This window comes from Nerophis lumbriciformis, linkage group LG03 (assembly GCF_033978685.3).
Source record: "Nerophis lumbriciformis linkage group LG03, RoL_Nlum_v2.1, whole genome shotgun sequence".
In the NCBI taxonomy this organism is placed as follows: Eukaryota; Metazoa; Chordata; class Actinopteri; order Syngnathiformes; family Syngnathidae; genus Nerophis; species Nerophis lumbriciformis.
The window spans coordinates 63,297,787-63,314,885 of NC_084550.2; the positions used below are offsets into that span (position 1 = coordinate 63,297,787).

Below are 17,099 nucleotides of genomic sequence, written 5' to 3' on the forward strand. Positions count from 1 at the left end.
AAATCAAGACTACATTTCCTGCAAATGGGTGCATTTCTACCCTATATTTTAACTTTAGATTTATTCTCATATCAAACTCTTTTGGCTGTCTTTTTGACACTTACATCCGGCGCCCCCCTCCACACCCTGGATTATAAATAATGTAAATAATTCAATGTGATGACTGTATTATGATGATAGTATATATCTGATAGTATATATCTGTATCATGAATCAATTTAAGTGGAACCCGACTTAAACAAGTTGAAAAACTTATTGGGGTGTTACCATTTAGTGGTCAATTGTACGGAATATGTACTTCACTGTGCAACCTACTACCGGTAATAAAAGTCTCAATCAATCAATCAAAACACACAGAATCATCATACTGCTGTGATTATATGCATCAAGTGTTCATTCAAGGCTAAGGCAAAATATCGAGATATATATTGTGTATCGCAATATGGCCTTAAAATATCGCAATATTAAAAAAAGGCCATATCGCCCAGCCCTAGTTCAATGATGCCATTTCTGTTTGTCATGTATAATTTTGTCTATTTTGTGTTTATCCTTGAATAAACAGGTCAGTTTCTTGTTACCAACCATTGTGTATTATTCAAACTCCCCTAATTCAGCTGGCTAGTTGTTATCAAGAGTACTAAAACCCTTTTCAACATGATTCTGACAACTAAGTAGGCTAAATAACTTTAAACTTTAATACATGCTCGGATAGGCCATTATCGGTCAGTATCGGTATCGGTCAGTATCGGTATCGGATCGGAAGTGCAAAAACAATATCGGTATCGGATCGGAAGTGCAAAAACCTGGATCGGGACATCCCTAATCATGACTAGGTAAGGTTGTTTGCATTGGGTCATATAAGTGAATGCTGTGTATATGCCTGATCAGCGTATAATTAAAGGTAATTGACATGAATTACTCGCGTTGACCATTAGATGGCGACATATGAGCAGCATTAAAAATGTCAGACTATTAAAATGAATGCAGTCTTCTTATGGGTAAGATTCCTTTCCCTATTAAACTAATGATGTCTCGCGGACCAAATTGAAGATGTCGGCGGGCCGTAGTTTGGACACCCCTGATCTAAACACTGTAGTATCAATATACCAGAGGTGGGACCAAGTCATTGTTTTGCAAGTCACAAGTAAGTCTCAAGTCTTTGCCCTCAAGTCCGAGTCAAGTCCCGAGTCAAGACAGGCAAGCCCCGAGTCAAGTCCAAAGTCAAGACTGGAAAGTCTCAAGTCAAGTCCTAAGTCCTACATTTTGAGTTTCGAGTCCTTTCAAGTCCTTTTAACCACAGACTAATATATTAACACAGATTGTGTATGCTTTTCAAACGCTGTATTTATTTATTAAAACAAGTGCATTTTAAATTGCAGGAAAGAAAATTGTGCTGACATTGCACTTTATAATAGCACTATTAACCAGTCATTTTAAACATTAACTCATTCCTTTACAGAACAAACACATTGAAAAATAAAGTGCAAATGTACTTATTTGTACAAAAGTGTTAACATTGAAAAAACATGACATATACGTGAACATAACAAAAAAGTTGTACTTTTTATATGTCAGGGCCCTATGCTGCATTGCATTTACAAAAGACCAAATTAGCCAAGAGTCTGTCAGTCATTTGTGCACGATGGGGGCGTAGTATGATGCCACCATGGCTGAAAACTCGCTCCACTGGAGCACTGGAGGCAGGCACTGCCAAGACTCTCATGGCCACTCGGAACAGTGAAGGAAGAGTCTTCATGTTCAATGCCCAGAACAAAAGGGGGGAGAGAGTTGTTTTGGGTTGGTGCACTACTTGTAAGTGTATCTTGTGTTTTTTATGTTGATTTAATTAAAAAAAAAAAAAAAAAAAAAAGATTTCTTGTGCGGCCCGATACCAATCGATCCACGGACCAGTACTGGGCCGCGGCCCGGTGGTTGGGGACCACTGAGGCAAACAACCAACAGTATGTCAGAAAGCTAGCTAAAACGGTACACATATTCATAATATAGTATACATTTTAACTGACCTTTATTTGACTATTTTTGTCTTTTTTTAGGTGGCTAAAATACGCGGTGCTGCTGACCGCCGTCTAACGTTACGTGTGATATATTGACTAACGTAACCCTGCTTAAAAAAATCACTGAACAAAAAGTATGAATAAGGTAGTGAACTGCAACAGATTCCCGTGTTTGCAATAACGTTATAACGTTAGCAGTGAGTTTACAGCCTCATTGATTTAACTACACAGCAAATAAAAGTCACGTTACTTAGCCAATAAACGTTATCTTACATTGAAAACTTACCGTTCTTTGTGCAACTTCAAATGCCGGACGAAGTTGGAAGTTGTTGCCTCTCCATCAGTAATTTTCGAACAGCATGTGTTGCATACTGCAAACCGTTTTGTGTTGACCACCTCGTAATTTTTATACCCAAACGAAATTATTTTAGGTATCATTTTTTGTTCACTGGCGTGTGGTTTGGACATGTCTTCTTCGTTGGTTGTCCTGCAATTTGATTGGATGAATGCTGTGTGATGAAAACAAAGTAGATCTAATTTGATTGGCTGTTGTACTGAGACCACACCAGCTGACACACGCAACGCTGATAGACAAGTACACAATGAAAAATACGGAGCGCTCCCGAATAACTTTTTCATCTTTGGGTTTTGGGGAAAGTAGCAAGTCATGTCAAGTCATGTCAATTCAAAAGGCTCAAGTCCAAGTGAAGTCACAAGTCATTGATGTTAAAGTCTAAGTCGAGTTGCAAGTCTTTTTACATTTTGTCAAGTCGAGTCTAAAGTCATCAAATTCATGACTCGAGTCTGACTCGAGTCCAAGTCATGTGACTCGAGTCCACACCTCTGCAATATACTACCGGTAATCATTTACTTGGTATAGTTATTGTCAATGTTTGTATTGATCCGCCCACCTTTGTTCACATTCAAGAGCTCTAGATTGCGGTTAGCTACGGTGTGTAATGTTGCATGTTCAGCTATTCCTTGTCCTCCGGTGATGAAACTTGTAAAAAAAAATTACTTTATTTGCCGCCCTGGAGGTGAGAAATGCTGTTTTAGAAGTGGCTTCTTTGGTTCGCTGTCAAATTTGCAGGACTCCGCGAGAATGTGTCATCAACATGCATTATCACAAAATAAGGATAGTATTAAAAGCTCTATAGTCGGCCAAATTTATATAATTTAAATCAGGAGTTCTTAACCTTTTTGACCCCAGGGCCTAACTTTTCCACTACAGAGGGGCCCGGGTCCCACTCAAATAATAATACTGAATTAGTAATCTTACTCCTGATTTTAATCGTATTCAATAATTATATCTAACCTGCTTATAGTTTACAACATATAAGTAGGTTATGAAAGCATGTGTTAATATTATTATTTATTTAACACATTAACCTTAGGCTTAGGTCAGGCTGATTAGAAAAATAAGTATTAAACAAATATACTCTATAAGAACGGGCTCATAAATACCTGACGAAAAAAATCAATTTATATACCTGTGGAGAGGGGCGTGGTCTGCGGGCCTGCCGCGGAGCGGGGTGTGTAAGGACCGGCCTCGAAGGCAGCGGCAGGTGAGTAGATTGCCCAGCTGGGGCTTGTTATCCAATCACCTGTCGCCCTTATTAGCAGCAGCCGGGGCGAGACACGTTGTTGGGAGTTGGAGAGAGAGACACACGCACAGAGCCAGAAGGCAGAGACACGCTAGACTGAAAAGTCCTCAAAATATATACTGCTGAAAAGCAAACGAGACTTGTGCATGTCAACAAAAGACTGGCTCAAACCTGTACACCGGGCTCACGAAAGATCTATTGGACTCAGGAGAACCCTCACAGCAGAGAGACATTCACAATACCATTATGTTGTGCTGAAATAAACACAATTACATACTTGCCAACCCTCCCGGATTTTCCGGGAGACTCCCGAAATTCAGCGCCTCTCCCGAAAACCTCCCGGGACAAATTTTCTCCCGAAATTCAGGTGGAGCTGGAGGCCACGCCCCCTCCAGGTTTATTGTTAGGCAGTTTCATTAACGTCCTCCCAGCACGGCAACAACACACAACAACAGCAGTCACGTTTTCGTCTACCGTAAAGCAGTTTGTCTGCCGTAAACAGCAATGTTGTGACACTCTTAAACAGGACAATACTGCCATCTACTGTACATGCATATGTGACATTAACATCTAGGGCTTTTAGAGAGTGCAGTGCACAACTGCGCACACAACAAGGAGATGAAGCCGAATGCATCATCAGAGAGGGTGTTCAGCATGGTTAGAAAAATAGTGACAGAGAATAGAACAAGGATGGACAATTCAACCCTTAACTCAACAATGAGTAGATGAGTGTTATGTGTGTGTATATGTGTAAATAAATGAACACTGAAATTCAAGTATTTCTTATATATATATATATATATATATATATATATATATATATATTAAAAAAAAAAAAAAAAAAAAATATATATATATATATATATATATATATATATATATATATATATATATATAAAATAAAATAAATATATATATGTATATGTATATATATTTATATATATATATATAATAAAAGAAATATGTATATGTGTGTGTATATATATATATATATATATATATATATATATATATATATATATATATATATATATATATGTATATATATGAAATACTTGACTTGGGGAATTCTGGCTGTAAATATACTCCTCCCCTCTTAACCACGCCCCCCGCCACCCCCACCCCACATCTCCCGAAATCGGAGGTCTCAAGGTTGGCAAGTATGCAATTAATGAGTATGTTTCTTAACTAGACTGTCAATAAAATGAAAGTGCAGATGAAAACACAGCTTCACCGCTTTAGTCATCATTTTTGCGCTTAAGAAACTTCTCCATGACTTTAGCTCCAGACTTCTTCTGTTTGTTTGATGTTGTCATTACTGCCACAAGTGGTGGAAGAGTGTATCACAAATGAGGACCGCTTAAGGGCCCACAGCTGAGAAACAGATGTTTTTTTGGCGACCCAACAATTGTCCCTATGGTTAAGAAACACTGATCTATGTTGTATATGATGCAACACTAATCAGCTAACTGTGTTGGTCTGTCCTGCAGGTTATTTACCCACATCATTCCAAACTGTCAGAGAAGGAGGTGAGTGAAACTAATTGAGTATAGTCATTGAAATGATTTGCTATGAGTTGTCCATTGTGTGGTTAAATGAACAGGTCGAAAACCTAAATCATTTTCTGGGTCCCATTTCAGAAAACGAGCATTTGTTACCTTTCCTTTCCCGACTCCAACTCAGGTAAGTTCCTGTTTGACCTCTTTAAATCTCTGATGCTGGTACTGAAGCGTATGGATTCTTCACATGTGACCATAGGACAAGCTTAAGCTTAAAAACACACTTTGACCTGTGTTTCCAATCTGTGCAGCACGTTGGTTGATATTTAGTGTAGGCTGGAGATTACGCACAAATATGCTTACAGTGTGTATATTGTACATATTACTTATTGTTATGAAGGTGTCTGTTACTACGTTTTATATACAGGTAAAAGCCAGTAAATTAGAATATTTTGAAAAACTTGATTTATTTCAGTAATTGCATTCAAAAGGTGTAACTTGTACATTATATTTATTCATTGCACACAGACTGATGCATTCAAATGTTTATTTCATTTAATTTTGATGATTTGAAGTGGCAACAAATGAAAATCCAAAATTCCGTGTGTCACAAAATTAGAATATTACTTAAGGCTAATACAAAAAAGGGATTTTTAGAAATGTTGGTCAACTGAAAAGTATGAAAATGAAAAATATGAGCATGTACAATACTCAATACTTGGTTGGAGCTCCTTTTGCCTCAATTACTGCGTTAATGCGGCGTGGCATGGAGTCGATGAGTTTCTGGCACTGCTCAGGTGTTATGAGAGCCCAGGTTGCTCGGATAGTGGCCTTCAACTCTTCTGCGTTTTTGGGTCTGGCATTCTGCATCTTCCTTTTCACAATACCCCACAGATTTTCTATGGGGCTAAGGTCAGGGGAGTTGGCGGGCCAATTTAGAACAGAAATACCATGGTCCGTAAACCAGGCACGGGTAGATTTTGCGCTGTGTGCAGGCGCCAAGTCCTGTTGGAACTTGAAATCTCCATCTCCATAGAGCAGGTCAGCAGCAGGAAGCATGAAGTGCTCTAAAACTTGCTGGTAGACGGCTGCGTTGACCCTGGATCTCAGGAAACAGAGTGGACCGACACCAGCAGATGACATGGCACCCCAAACCATCACTGATGGTGGAAACTTTACACTAGACTTCAGGCAACGTGGATCCTGTGCCTCTCCTGTCTTCCTCCAGACTCTGGGACCTCGATTTCCAAAGGAAATGCAAAATTTGCATGGTTGGGTGATGGTTTGGGGTGCCATGTCATCTGCTGGTGTCGGTCCACTCTGTTTCCTGAGATCCAGGGTCAACGCAGCCGTCTACCAGCAAGTTTTAGAGCACTTCATGCTTCCTGCTGCTGACCTGCTCTATGGAGATGGAGATTTCAAGTTCCAACAGGACTTGGCGCCTGCACACAGCGCAAAATCTACCCGTGCCTGGTTTACGGACCATGGTATTTCTGTTCTAAATTGGCCCGCCAACTCCCCTGACCTTAGCCCCATAGAAAATCTGTGGGGTATTGTGAAAAGGAAGATGCAGAATGCCAGACCCAAAAACGCAGAAGAGTTGAAGGCCAGAAACTCATCGACTCCATGCCACGCCGCATTAACGCAGTAATTGAGGCAAAAGGAGCTCCAACCAAGTATTGAGTATTGTACATGCTCATATTTTTCATTTTCATACTTTTCAGTTGGCCAACATTTCTAAAAATCCCTTTTTTTGTATTAGCCTTACACAATATTCTAATTTTGTGACACACGGAATTTTGGATTTTCATTTGTTGCCACTTCAAATCATCAAAATTAAATGAAATAAACATTTGAATGCATCAGTCTGTGTGCAATGAATAAATATAATGTACAAGTTACACCTTTTGAATGCAATTACTGAAATAAATCAAGTTTTTCAAAATATTCTAATTTACTGGCTTTTACCTGTATATATACTTGCAGTGTGTGTATAAAACATATTAGATATTGTTATGAAGGTGTCTGTTACTACATTGTATATATACTTGCAATGTGTATATAAAACATATTACATATTGTTATGAAGGTGTCTGTTACTACATTATATATATACTTGCAGTGTGTATATTGTACATATTACATATTGTTATGAAGGTGTCTGTTACTACATTTTATATATATACTTGCAGTGTGTATATTGTACATATTACATATTGTTATGAAGGTGTCTGTTACTACATTATATATATACTTGCAGTGTGTATATTGTACATATTACATATTGTTATGAAGGTGTCTGTTACTACATTTTATATATATACTTGCAGTGTGTATATTGTACATATTACATATTGTTATGAAGGTGTCTGTTACTACATTATATATATACTTGCAGTGTGTATATTGTACATATTACATATTGTTATGAAGGTGTGTGTTACTACATTTTATATATATACTTGCGGTGTGTATATTGTACATATTACATATTGTTATGAAGGTGTCTGTTACTACATTATATATATATACTTACAGTGTGTATATTTTACATATTACATATTGTTATGAAGGTGTCTGTTACTACATTATATATATACTTGCAGTGTGTATATTGTACATATTACATATTGTTATGAAGGTGTCTGTTACTACATTTTATATATATACTTGCAGTGTGTATATTGTATATATTACATATTGTTATGGAGGTGTCTGTTACTACATTGTATATATACTTGCAGTGTGTATATAAAACACTACATATTGTTATGAAGGTGTCTGTTACTACATTATATATATATACTTGCAGTGTGTATATAAAACCTATTACATATTGTTATGAAGGTATCTGTTACTACATTATATATATACTTGCAGTGTGTAGATAAAACATATTACATATTGTTATGAAGGTGTCTGTTACTACGTTTTATATATATACTTGCAGTGTGTGTATAAAACATTACATATTGTTATGAAGGTGTCTGTTACTACATTATATATATATATACACTTGCAGTGTGTATATAAAACATATTACATATTGTTATGAAGGTATCTGTTACTACATTATATATATACTTGCAGTGTGTAGATAAAACATATTACATATTGTTATGAAGGTGTCTGTTACTACATTATATATATATATATACCTGCAGTGTGTATATTGTACATATTACATATTGTTATGAAGGTGTCTGTTACTACATTATATATATACTTACAGTGTGTATATTGTACATATTACATATTGTTATGAAGGTGTCTGTTACTAAGTTTTATATGAATGTTGTCTGTCTATCTGTGTTGGCCCTGTGATGAAGTGGCGACTTGTCCAGGGTGTACCCCGCCTTCCGCCCGATTGTAGCTGAGATTGGCTCCAGCGCCCCCCGCGACCCGGAAGGGAATAAGCGGTAGCAAATGGATGGATGGATGGATATATACTTGCAGTGTGTATATTGTACATATTACATATTGTTATGAAGGTGTCTGTTACTACATTGTATATATACTTGCAATGTGTATATAAAACATATTACGTATTGTTATGAAGGTGTCTGTTACTACATTATATATATACTTGCAGTGTGTATATTGTACATATTACATATTGTTATGAAGGTGTCTGTTACTAAGTTTTATATGAATGTTGTCTGTCTATCTGTGTTGGCCCTGTGATGAAGTGGCGACTTGTCCAGGGTGTATCCCGCCTTCCGCCCGATTGTAGCTGAGATAGGCTCCAGTGCCCCCCGCGACCCGGAAGGGAATAAGCGGTAGAAAATGGATGGATGGATGGATATATACTTGCAGTGTGTATATTGTACATATTACATATTGTTATGAAGGTGTCTGTTACTACATTGTATATATACACTTGCAATGTGTATATAAAACATATTACATATTGTTATGAAGGTGTCTGTTACTACATTATATATATACTTGCAGTGTGTATATAAAACCTTTTAATGGAGGGTTTTGAAGTTGTTTTTGAGGGCTTTGAAGGCTACAACGGTGACTCTATTTAGCTGAATCTTGCAAGCGTTTTTATCATCTTTAGAATCCGAACAAAAAGACATGCCTTCTTGTCTTTCATAATTATTGTGATCGATAAGCAAAATACCGAACAAAAAAAGTGCCGTTCCCCTTTAAGTCGAGGCAGTCTTAAGTTGAGGTAGACTTCGACTTAAACTGTACCACCGTACTTGACTGTTCCACTTGTACGACAGGTAATAAAGTTAAAATGTGACTTAAAACATTGCTTGTGCATTAACACAAATTAGTTGTGACAGTAGTTTTTGCACTTGACTGCCTTTGCCAGCGCGGCCCACTCGAGTGGCAGCCACATCAACACCGGCACTTTGCTTAGACGCCTGCGAGGACAGCCACTTTGACAGGCCGGGTGGTCCTCACGCAATGTGGACGCACACACACACACACACACACACTAAGGAGGAGGATGTGCTCAAGGGCAGCTTGTAGGTTCAAGGCCCGACTCGTGGTCTTCTTTCCTGTTTCCACCGTTCTTCTAATCTGAAACGTTGAGTAACAGCAGAGAGGTCCAGTAGAGCTGACATGTCTGCACTCGGACGAGTCAGAATTGTTTTTGTGGCAACCTAAAGACTTGCAAAGCATGGAGGAACTTTGCAGGTTCTTACTTCAACATGTTTGATCGCTGTCAGAAGAAGAATGTTGTTAGGGCTGTGAATCTTAGGGCATCGCACGGTTCGATTCCTGAGGGTCACGGAGGGCTGGGCGATATGGCTGAAAACTGTATCCAGAAATAGTTTTTTAAAATATTGATCGATATCGATAATTTTAGATCTTTTTTTATGACCTATGGAAAATATTGACCAGGAGGAAAAAAATATTAAATGTTAATATTTTCTTTTTCTTTTTTTAATTTTTTACATCCAGCATCAGACATTCCTATCCATTACATCATATTCACGTACATCATATATCTGTTGTCTGCCCTAAATGTCAAAATATTTTTTGTTTATATCCCAACCATACCACCCCCCCACCCCCAAAAAAGAAAGAAACAGCAAAAAACAAAGTAATATCTACAAATATATCAATTAAATAAACAAAAAGAAATAATAATACATTAATATTAATAATAATCAGAAATAAAATAAAATATAAACAGATGCACATATATATATATATATATATATACACACACACACACACACATACATATATATACATATATATATATATATACATACCGTATTTTCCGCACCATAAGGCGCCCTGGGTTATAAGCCGCGCCTTCAATGAACGGCATATTTCAAAACTTTGTCCACCTATAAGCCGCCCCGTGTTGTAAGCCGCATCTAACTGCGCTAAAGGAATGTCAAAAAAACAGTCAAATAGGTCAGTCAAACTTTAATAATATATTAAAACCAGCGTGATGTGGGCGCGCATGGAATCGTATATCAACATGGACGAAGCTGCGTGAAAAAAGCCACCCGGCCTCTTCGCGTAAACTTAAACTTACCTTAACCACTCGCTCATCTTTTCTTCATCCATCCCTTCGAGTTAGCTTTTATGATGACGCCGGCTGGAAAGGTCTCTTTTGGCAAGGTCTTCCTTTTGAATATCACCATGGGTGGAAGTTTCTGGCCATTAGCATGGCAAGCTAGAACCACAGTGAAGGATGACTTCTCATTCCCTGTGGTGCGAATATTCACCGTACGTGCTCCCGTTGTATCCACAGTGCGGTTCACAGGAATATCAGTTGCTGTGAAATAGTAATCCGTGTGCGGATGGAGAGATTGCGTCTTTTCATGAACCGGATCCCTGTCGTTTAGTAGGAGCCATTTTGTGGTCTTTACAGATGTAAACACACAAAGGAAATGAAACGTAATATCCGCGCGCTTTTTCTTCTTTTACGCGGGCGGGTGGTTGCTTACAGTAGAAGAAGAAGCGCTTCCTGTTCTATGGGGGCGGGTGCTCACCTTGGCGGTTGCTTGCGTAGAAGAAGAAGCACTTCCTCTTCTACGGGGAAAAAAGATGGCGGCTGTTTACAGTAGTTGCGAGACCGAAACTTTATGAAAATGAATCTTAATATTAATCCATATATAAAGCGCACCGGGTTATAAGGCGCACTGTCAGCTTTTGAGAAAATTTGTGGTTTTTAGGTGCGCCTTATAGTGCGGAAAATACGGTACACATATATATATATATATATATATATATATATATATATACACACACACACACATACATATATATACATATATATATATACATACATACTGTTGCGTTTGAGTTATTTCTGATTTCGCTAAGGGGTCCCCTACCCTAATACCACCCTCCAGTGGTCCACAGAGATTGAAATGACTTTCATTGACCTCAAACATGACCTGTCCTCCGCCCCTGCTCTTGCTGTACTTGACTATTAGCTGACCTTTTTCTTAGATGTTTCTGAAAGTGATAGTATTAATGACACAGTCCCTTTTTCAGAAACAGAAGGGGGAGGAGGTGAGGGTGGATTCAGACTCTTGGATTCAGACTCCGTACAACATCAAAATCGCCACTCTGTGTCTGGGGTACAAACAGTGTTTGACTTACATACTTCAAGACAGACTCCTAAAGCAGATTTTAGAAAAAGGCTCTGCTTACCTTGTTTTATGTTTGGCCACTAGTGAGTCTGTCCAGAAGAGTGTAAGAGGTGTCCAATTCTCAGCGTGTCGCACCGGACGAGGCCCCCAAATTGTTGCGTTTGATGACCATTTGTTCCTCCCAGGGAATTCAAGTCACAAGTCGCTCCCAAGCTCTTTACGACACTTAAAGCTGGGTAGAAAAACCACCAGAGACAGAATAGGTATTTTGTAATATATTTGCAAAATTTTGCATATATACATTGAGACCAGTCCAGCATAAAACATTCAATCGCCCCGCTAAGATGGTCTGCCCCCCGAAAAACCCTCTTCCCTCTTAAGTCCCTGGCAGTCATGTCTCTCTAGCCAAAACAAATGTCCATTATCTCTCTCTCTAACATTCCTCACTTCAAGGTTAAGCACACAGTTTTGCAGACAACCAAAAGACCACATTTGGAAGAAAAACACTAGCTGTTTTGTAATATGAAAATGAAATGAAAAGAAGTAACACTTAAATTCGGATATATGTAAATATCTGCCTCCGACAATACACATACACATATAGGGAGTAATGTTTTTTTCTTAAGCAGTACAATCACTAATTCGAAAAATTCAAGTCAGGCTTATGGGGCGTGACATAGTTGACCCAATTTTCCCAGTATGAGGTAAATTTCTCCAATTTATAATTAATAAAGGCAGTTATCTTCTCCATTTTAAAGTATTGATCGATATCGATAATTATAGATCTTTTTTATGACCTATGGAAAATATTGACCAGGAGGAAAAAACTATTAAATGTTAATATTTTAATTTGAAATGTTATAATTCCCTCAGCTTTCAAGGCAGAAACACAAACATGGAAAACACTCAATCAATGTAAGCAAAATGTTAAAATCACAATAAACACTTAACAATATCCTCTTTAAATGAAGGAATTTGTCAGAAATTATGGCTACTCTTGCGTTCAAAAAAGTTTGAAAAAATACAAATAAAGATAGCAGAGTAGTCCTCTGAGGAGGAGGTCTATGGCTCAGTAAATTCCCTAATAAGACTTACTTAGCGGTAGATAAACTGTCTCACGCCTCACTCCTTCAACATGATAGACAGACAAAAGGAGCACCCAGCTGTCCTCTCTCCTTAATCATAGGAGGAGGACGCGCTCACCAGGAGGAGGACCGTGAGCAGCTGAAAACAATCAGTCCATCATAATCCATCTAAAACATTCAATAATTAATCAACATCATCGTTGGCATTTTTTGATTTACCATTGTCAAAAAAATAAATAATCTACATCAACTATATGATTTGCCTTGAAATGCTGGACAGGACAAAAAAAATCACAACATTTTTAATTGATTGAGAATCGTTACAAATAAGAATCACAATTCATTCGAAAATCGATTCTTTTGGACACCCCTAGTCAGCAAGTATCTTGCGTTTAAAAGAAATGAAGGCAAACTAACTTGAGTTTCATTGCGTGTCTAAGGCTCCTCCCACATCCCCGCCATACGTTTGCCCTAACAAGTTCTTTCTGCTGCTTTCAGGTTGCCTCGGTGACACCCAGTTTTGCTTTCGCTTTCGCCAGGGTTCCAACAGAAAGTCGTCTCTGGGCTGCTTCCTGGAAACCAGCGACAGGGACGCGCCGCCCTGCCTTAAGGTGGTCTCGCGCACACACATTCTTGTATTTGTTACCTTCTTGAGACCTCTGAAAAATGCCTACCTCTTTAGGACCATCCTTTCTAGCATACTTGCCAACCCTCCCGATTTTCCCGGGAGACTCCCGAATTTCAGTGCCCCTCCCGAAAATCTCCCGGGGCAAGCATTCTCCCGATTTCCACCCGGACAACAATATCGGGGGCGGGCCTTAAAGGCACTGCCTTTAGCGTCCTCTACCACCTGTCGTCACGTCCGCTTTAACACCATACACACAGCGTGCCGACCCAGTCACATAATATATGCGGTTTTTAACACACACACAAGTGAATGCATGCATACTCGATCAACAGCCATACAGGTCACACTGAGGGTGGCTGTATAAACAACTTTAACACTGTTGCAAATGAGATGTCCGGTAATATCGGCCTGCCGATATTATTGGCCGATAAATGCTTTAAAATGTAATATCGGAAATGATCAATATCGTCTTTTTTATTATCGGTATCGTTTATTTTATTTATTTATTTTTTTTAATTTTTATTAAATCAACATAAAAAACACAAGATACACTTACAGTTAGTGCACCAACCCAAAAAACCTCCCTCCCCCACTCATTCACACAAAAGGGTTGTTTCTTTCTGTTATTAATATTCTGGTTCCTATATTATATATCAATTAGGGCTGCAACAACTAATCGATTAAATCGATTAAAATCGATTATAAAAATAGTTGGCGATTAATTTAGTCATCGATTCGTTGGATCTATGCTATGAGGCTACTTTTTTGTTTATTTATTTTTATTATTATTTATTTATTTATTTAAGTTTTTTATTTTAATTTTAATAAACCTTTATTTAAAAACTGCAACATTTACAAACAGCTGAGAAACAATAATCAAAATAAGTATGGTGCCAGTATGCTGTTTTCCCCCCCAATAAAATACTGGAAAGGATAGAAATGTAGTTTGTCTCTTTTATCCGATTATTAATCGATTAATCAAAGTAATAATCGACAGATTAATCGATTATCAAATTAGTTGTTAGTTGCAGCCCTAATATCAATATATATCAATACAGTCTGCAAGGGATAATATTCTGGTTCCTACATTATATATCGATATATATCAATACAGTCTGCAAGGCATACAGTCCGTAAGCACACATGATTGTGCGTGCTGCTGGTCCACTAATAGTACTAACCTTTAACACTTAATTTGACTCATTTTCATTAATTACTAGTTTCTATGTAACTGTTTTTATATTGTATTACATTCTTTTTTATTCAAGAAAATGTTTTTAATTTATTTATCTTATTTTATTTTATTAATTTTTTAAAAAAGGACCTTATCTTCACCATACCTGGTTGTCCAAATTAGGCATAATAATGTGTTAATTCCACGACTGTATATATCGGTATCGGTTGATATCGGTATCGGTAATTAAGAGTTGGACAATATCGGAATATCGGATATCGGCAAAAAAGCCATTATCGGACATCCCTAGTTATAAATATGCGCCACACTGTGAACCCACACCAAACAAGAATGACAAACACATTTTGGGAGAACATCCGCACCGTATCACAACATAAACACAACAGAACAAATACACAGAAACCCTTGCAGCACTAACTCTTCCGGGACGCTGCAATATACACCCCCGCTACCACCAACCCCCCCCCCCCCATCTCCCGAATTCAGAGGTCTCAAGGTTGGCAAGTATGCTTTCTAGATATATAAAGATTTGTATTTACAACATTAATAATATATACATACAATGAAATATAAAAAAGGTAAGCTTTTAGTAATTTTTTGTGTGTGTGTTTTTTTGTAATTGGTTATTAATCTTCATTATGCATATTTATTTTATTTTCTTTATTAATTTTGGCCAAAGGGGACGCATTTCAATTTCTTACACACACTTGTTATTACATATGTTTGGCAGAGGGGGAGCACTTTAAAAAATTTTACACACACTTGTTATTTCATATGTTGACCAGAGGGGGAGCACTTTTAAAACCGACACACAGTCAATTTGAAAAATCCCTCCTTTTTGGGACCATCATAACTTTGATAGATGTCACCAGCAGGGGTGCAAATGAGACATTCTCTATTAGATGCAATGTTATTGGGACCATGATTTAGGTCCTCATATGGAAGGTACTTGTCCTTGTTGATGTCTCAAGAAGGGTAAAATACAAGAACACACACACACAGAGATGGAGAGTTATGGTTGTATACACCAATGTCCTAACATCATGTGTGTTTCCTACAGCGGGAGCAGGGCCATTATTACGGCTACGTTTATTTCCGTCAGGTGCGGGACAAGTCGCTGAAGAGAGGATACTTCCAGAAGGTGAATCAACAAATTACAATCAAACTGGAATACAGTCTCTTCATTTCATTTCATTATTTATTTCCTTAAATTCAAAACACATGCAACAGCATCTGGCATGAATGAAAAGGAGCAGAAAGAAGTCAAACTTGTAATATCTGCCCCCTATTAACACAAAGTTGTATACAGTCCCAGTTCAGCTCAATTTCAGGACATCAAAACACAAAAATACATTCATAAAGTTGATCTACTACTGTGCAATGTTATATTTTTGAAACATTGATCTTTTAACATTCTTCTTAAACAAAACAATGCACTCGGAAGTTTTGATTTTACAACAATCTGCTGAAACACAATACTCAAAGCTAGAGATTTTATCGGCCGTTAAATGCGTTAAAATGTAATATCGGAAATGATCGGTATCAGTATTTTTTATTATCAGTATCATTTAAAAAAAATTTTTTTTTAATTTTTTATTATTTTTATTAAATCAACATAAAAAACACAAGATACACTTACAATTAGTGCACCAACCCAAAAAACCTCCCTCCCCCATTTACACTCATTCACACAAAAGGGTTGTTTCTTTCTGTTATTAAAGGGGAACATTATCACCAGACCTATGTAAGCGTCAATATATACCTTGATGTTGCAGAAAAAAAGACCATTTATTTTTTTAACCGATTTCCGAACTCTAAATGGGTGAATTTTGGCGAATTAAACGCCTTTCTATTATTCGCTCTCGGAGCGATGACGTCACAACGTGGCGTCACATCGGGAAGCAATCCGCCATTTTCTCAAACACCGAGTCAAATCAGCTCTGTTATTTTCCGTTTTTTCGACTGTTTTCCGTACCTTGGAGACATCATGCCTCGTCGGTGTGTCGTCGGAGGGTGTAACAACACGAACAGGGACGGATTCAAGTTGCACCAGTGGCCCAAAGATGCGAAAGTGGCAAGAAATTGGACGTTTGTTCCGCACACTTTACCGACGAAAGCTATGCTACGACAGAGATGGCAAGAATGTGTGGATATCCTGCGACACTCAAAGCAGATGCATTTCCAACGATAAAGTCAAAGAAATCTGCCGCCAGACCCCCATTGGATCTGCCGGAGTGTGTGAGCAATTAAGGGACAAAGGGCCTCGGTAGCACGACAAGCAATGGCGGCAGTTTGTTCCCACAGACGAGCGAGCTAAACCCCCTATCGACCCTAGCTTCCCTGGCCTGCTGACATCAACTCCAAAACTGGACAGATCAGCTTTCAGGAAAAGAGCGCGGATGAGGGTATGTCTACAGAATATATTAATTGATGAAAATTGGGCACTCTCAAAGTGCATGTTGTTGCCAAATGTATTTCATATGCTGTAAACCTAG

The 17,099-nt window shown here is 38.0% G+C and overlaps 1 protein-coding gene across 1 annotated transcript in view; it reads left to right on the top strand.

Annotated features, from left to right (window-relative positions):
* The window catches only part of dennd6a (DENN/MADD domain containing 6A), a 74,076-nt gene that overhangs the window by 11,497 nt on the left and 45,480 nt on the right, over positions 1 to 17,099 (top strand). The window contains exons 2-5 of the mRNA XM_072912869.1: positions 5,110 to 5,148; positions 5,260 to 5,302; positions 13,280 to 13,392; positions 15,665 to 15,745. Of these exons, the coding sequence (XP_072768970.1) occupies positions 5,110 to 5,148; positions 5,260 to 5,302; positions 13,280 to 13,392; positions 15,665 to 15,745 (276 nt within the window). The remainder of the gene's footprint in view (positions 1 to 5,109; positions 5,149 to 5,259; positions 5,303 to 13,279; positions 13,393 to 15,664; positions 15,746 to 17,099) is intronic.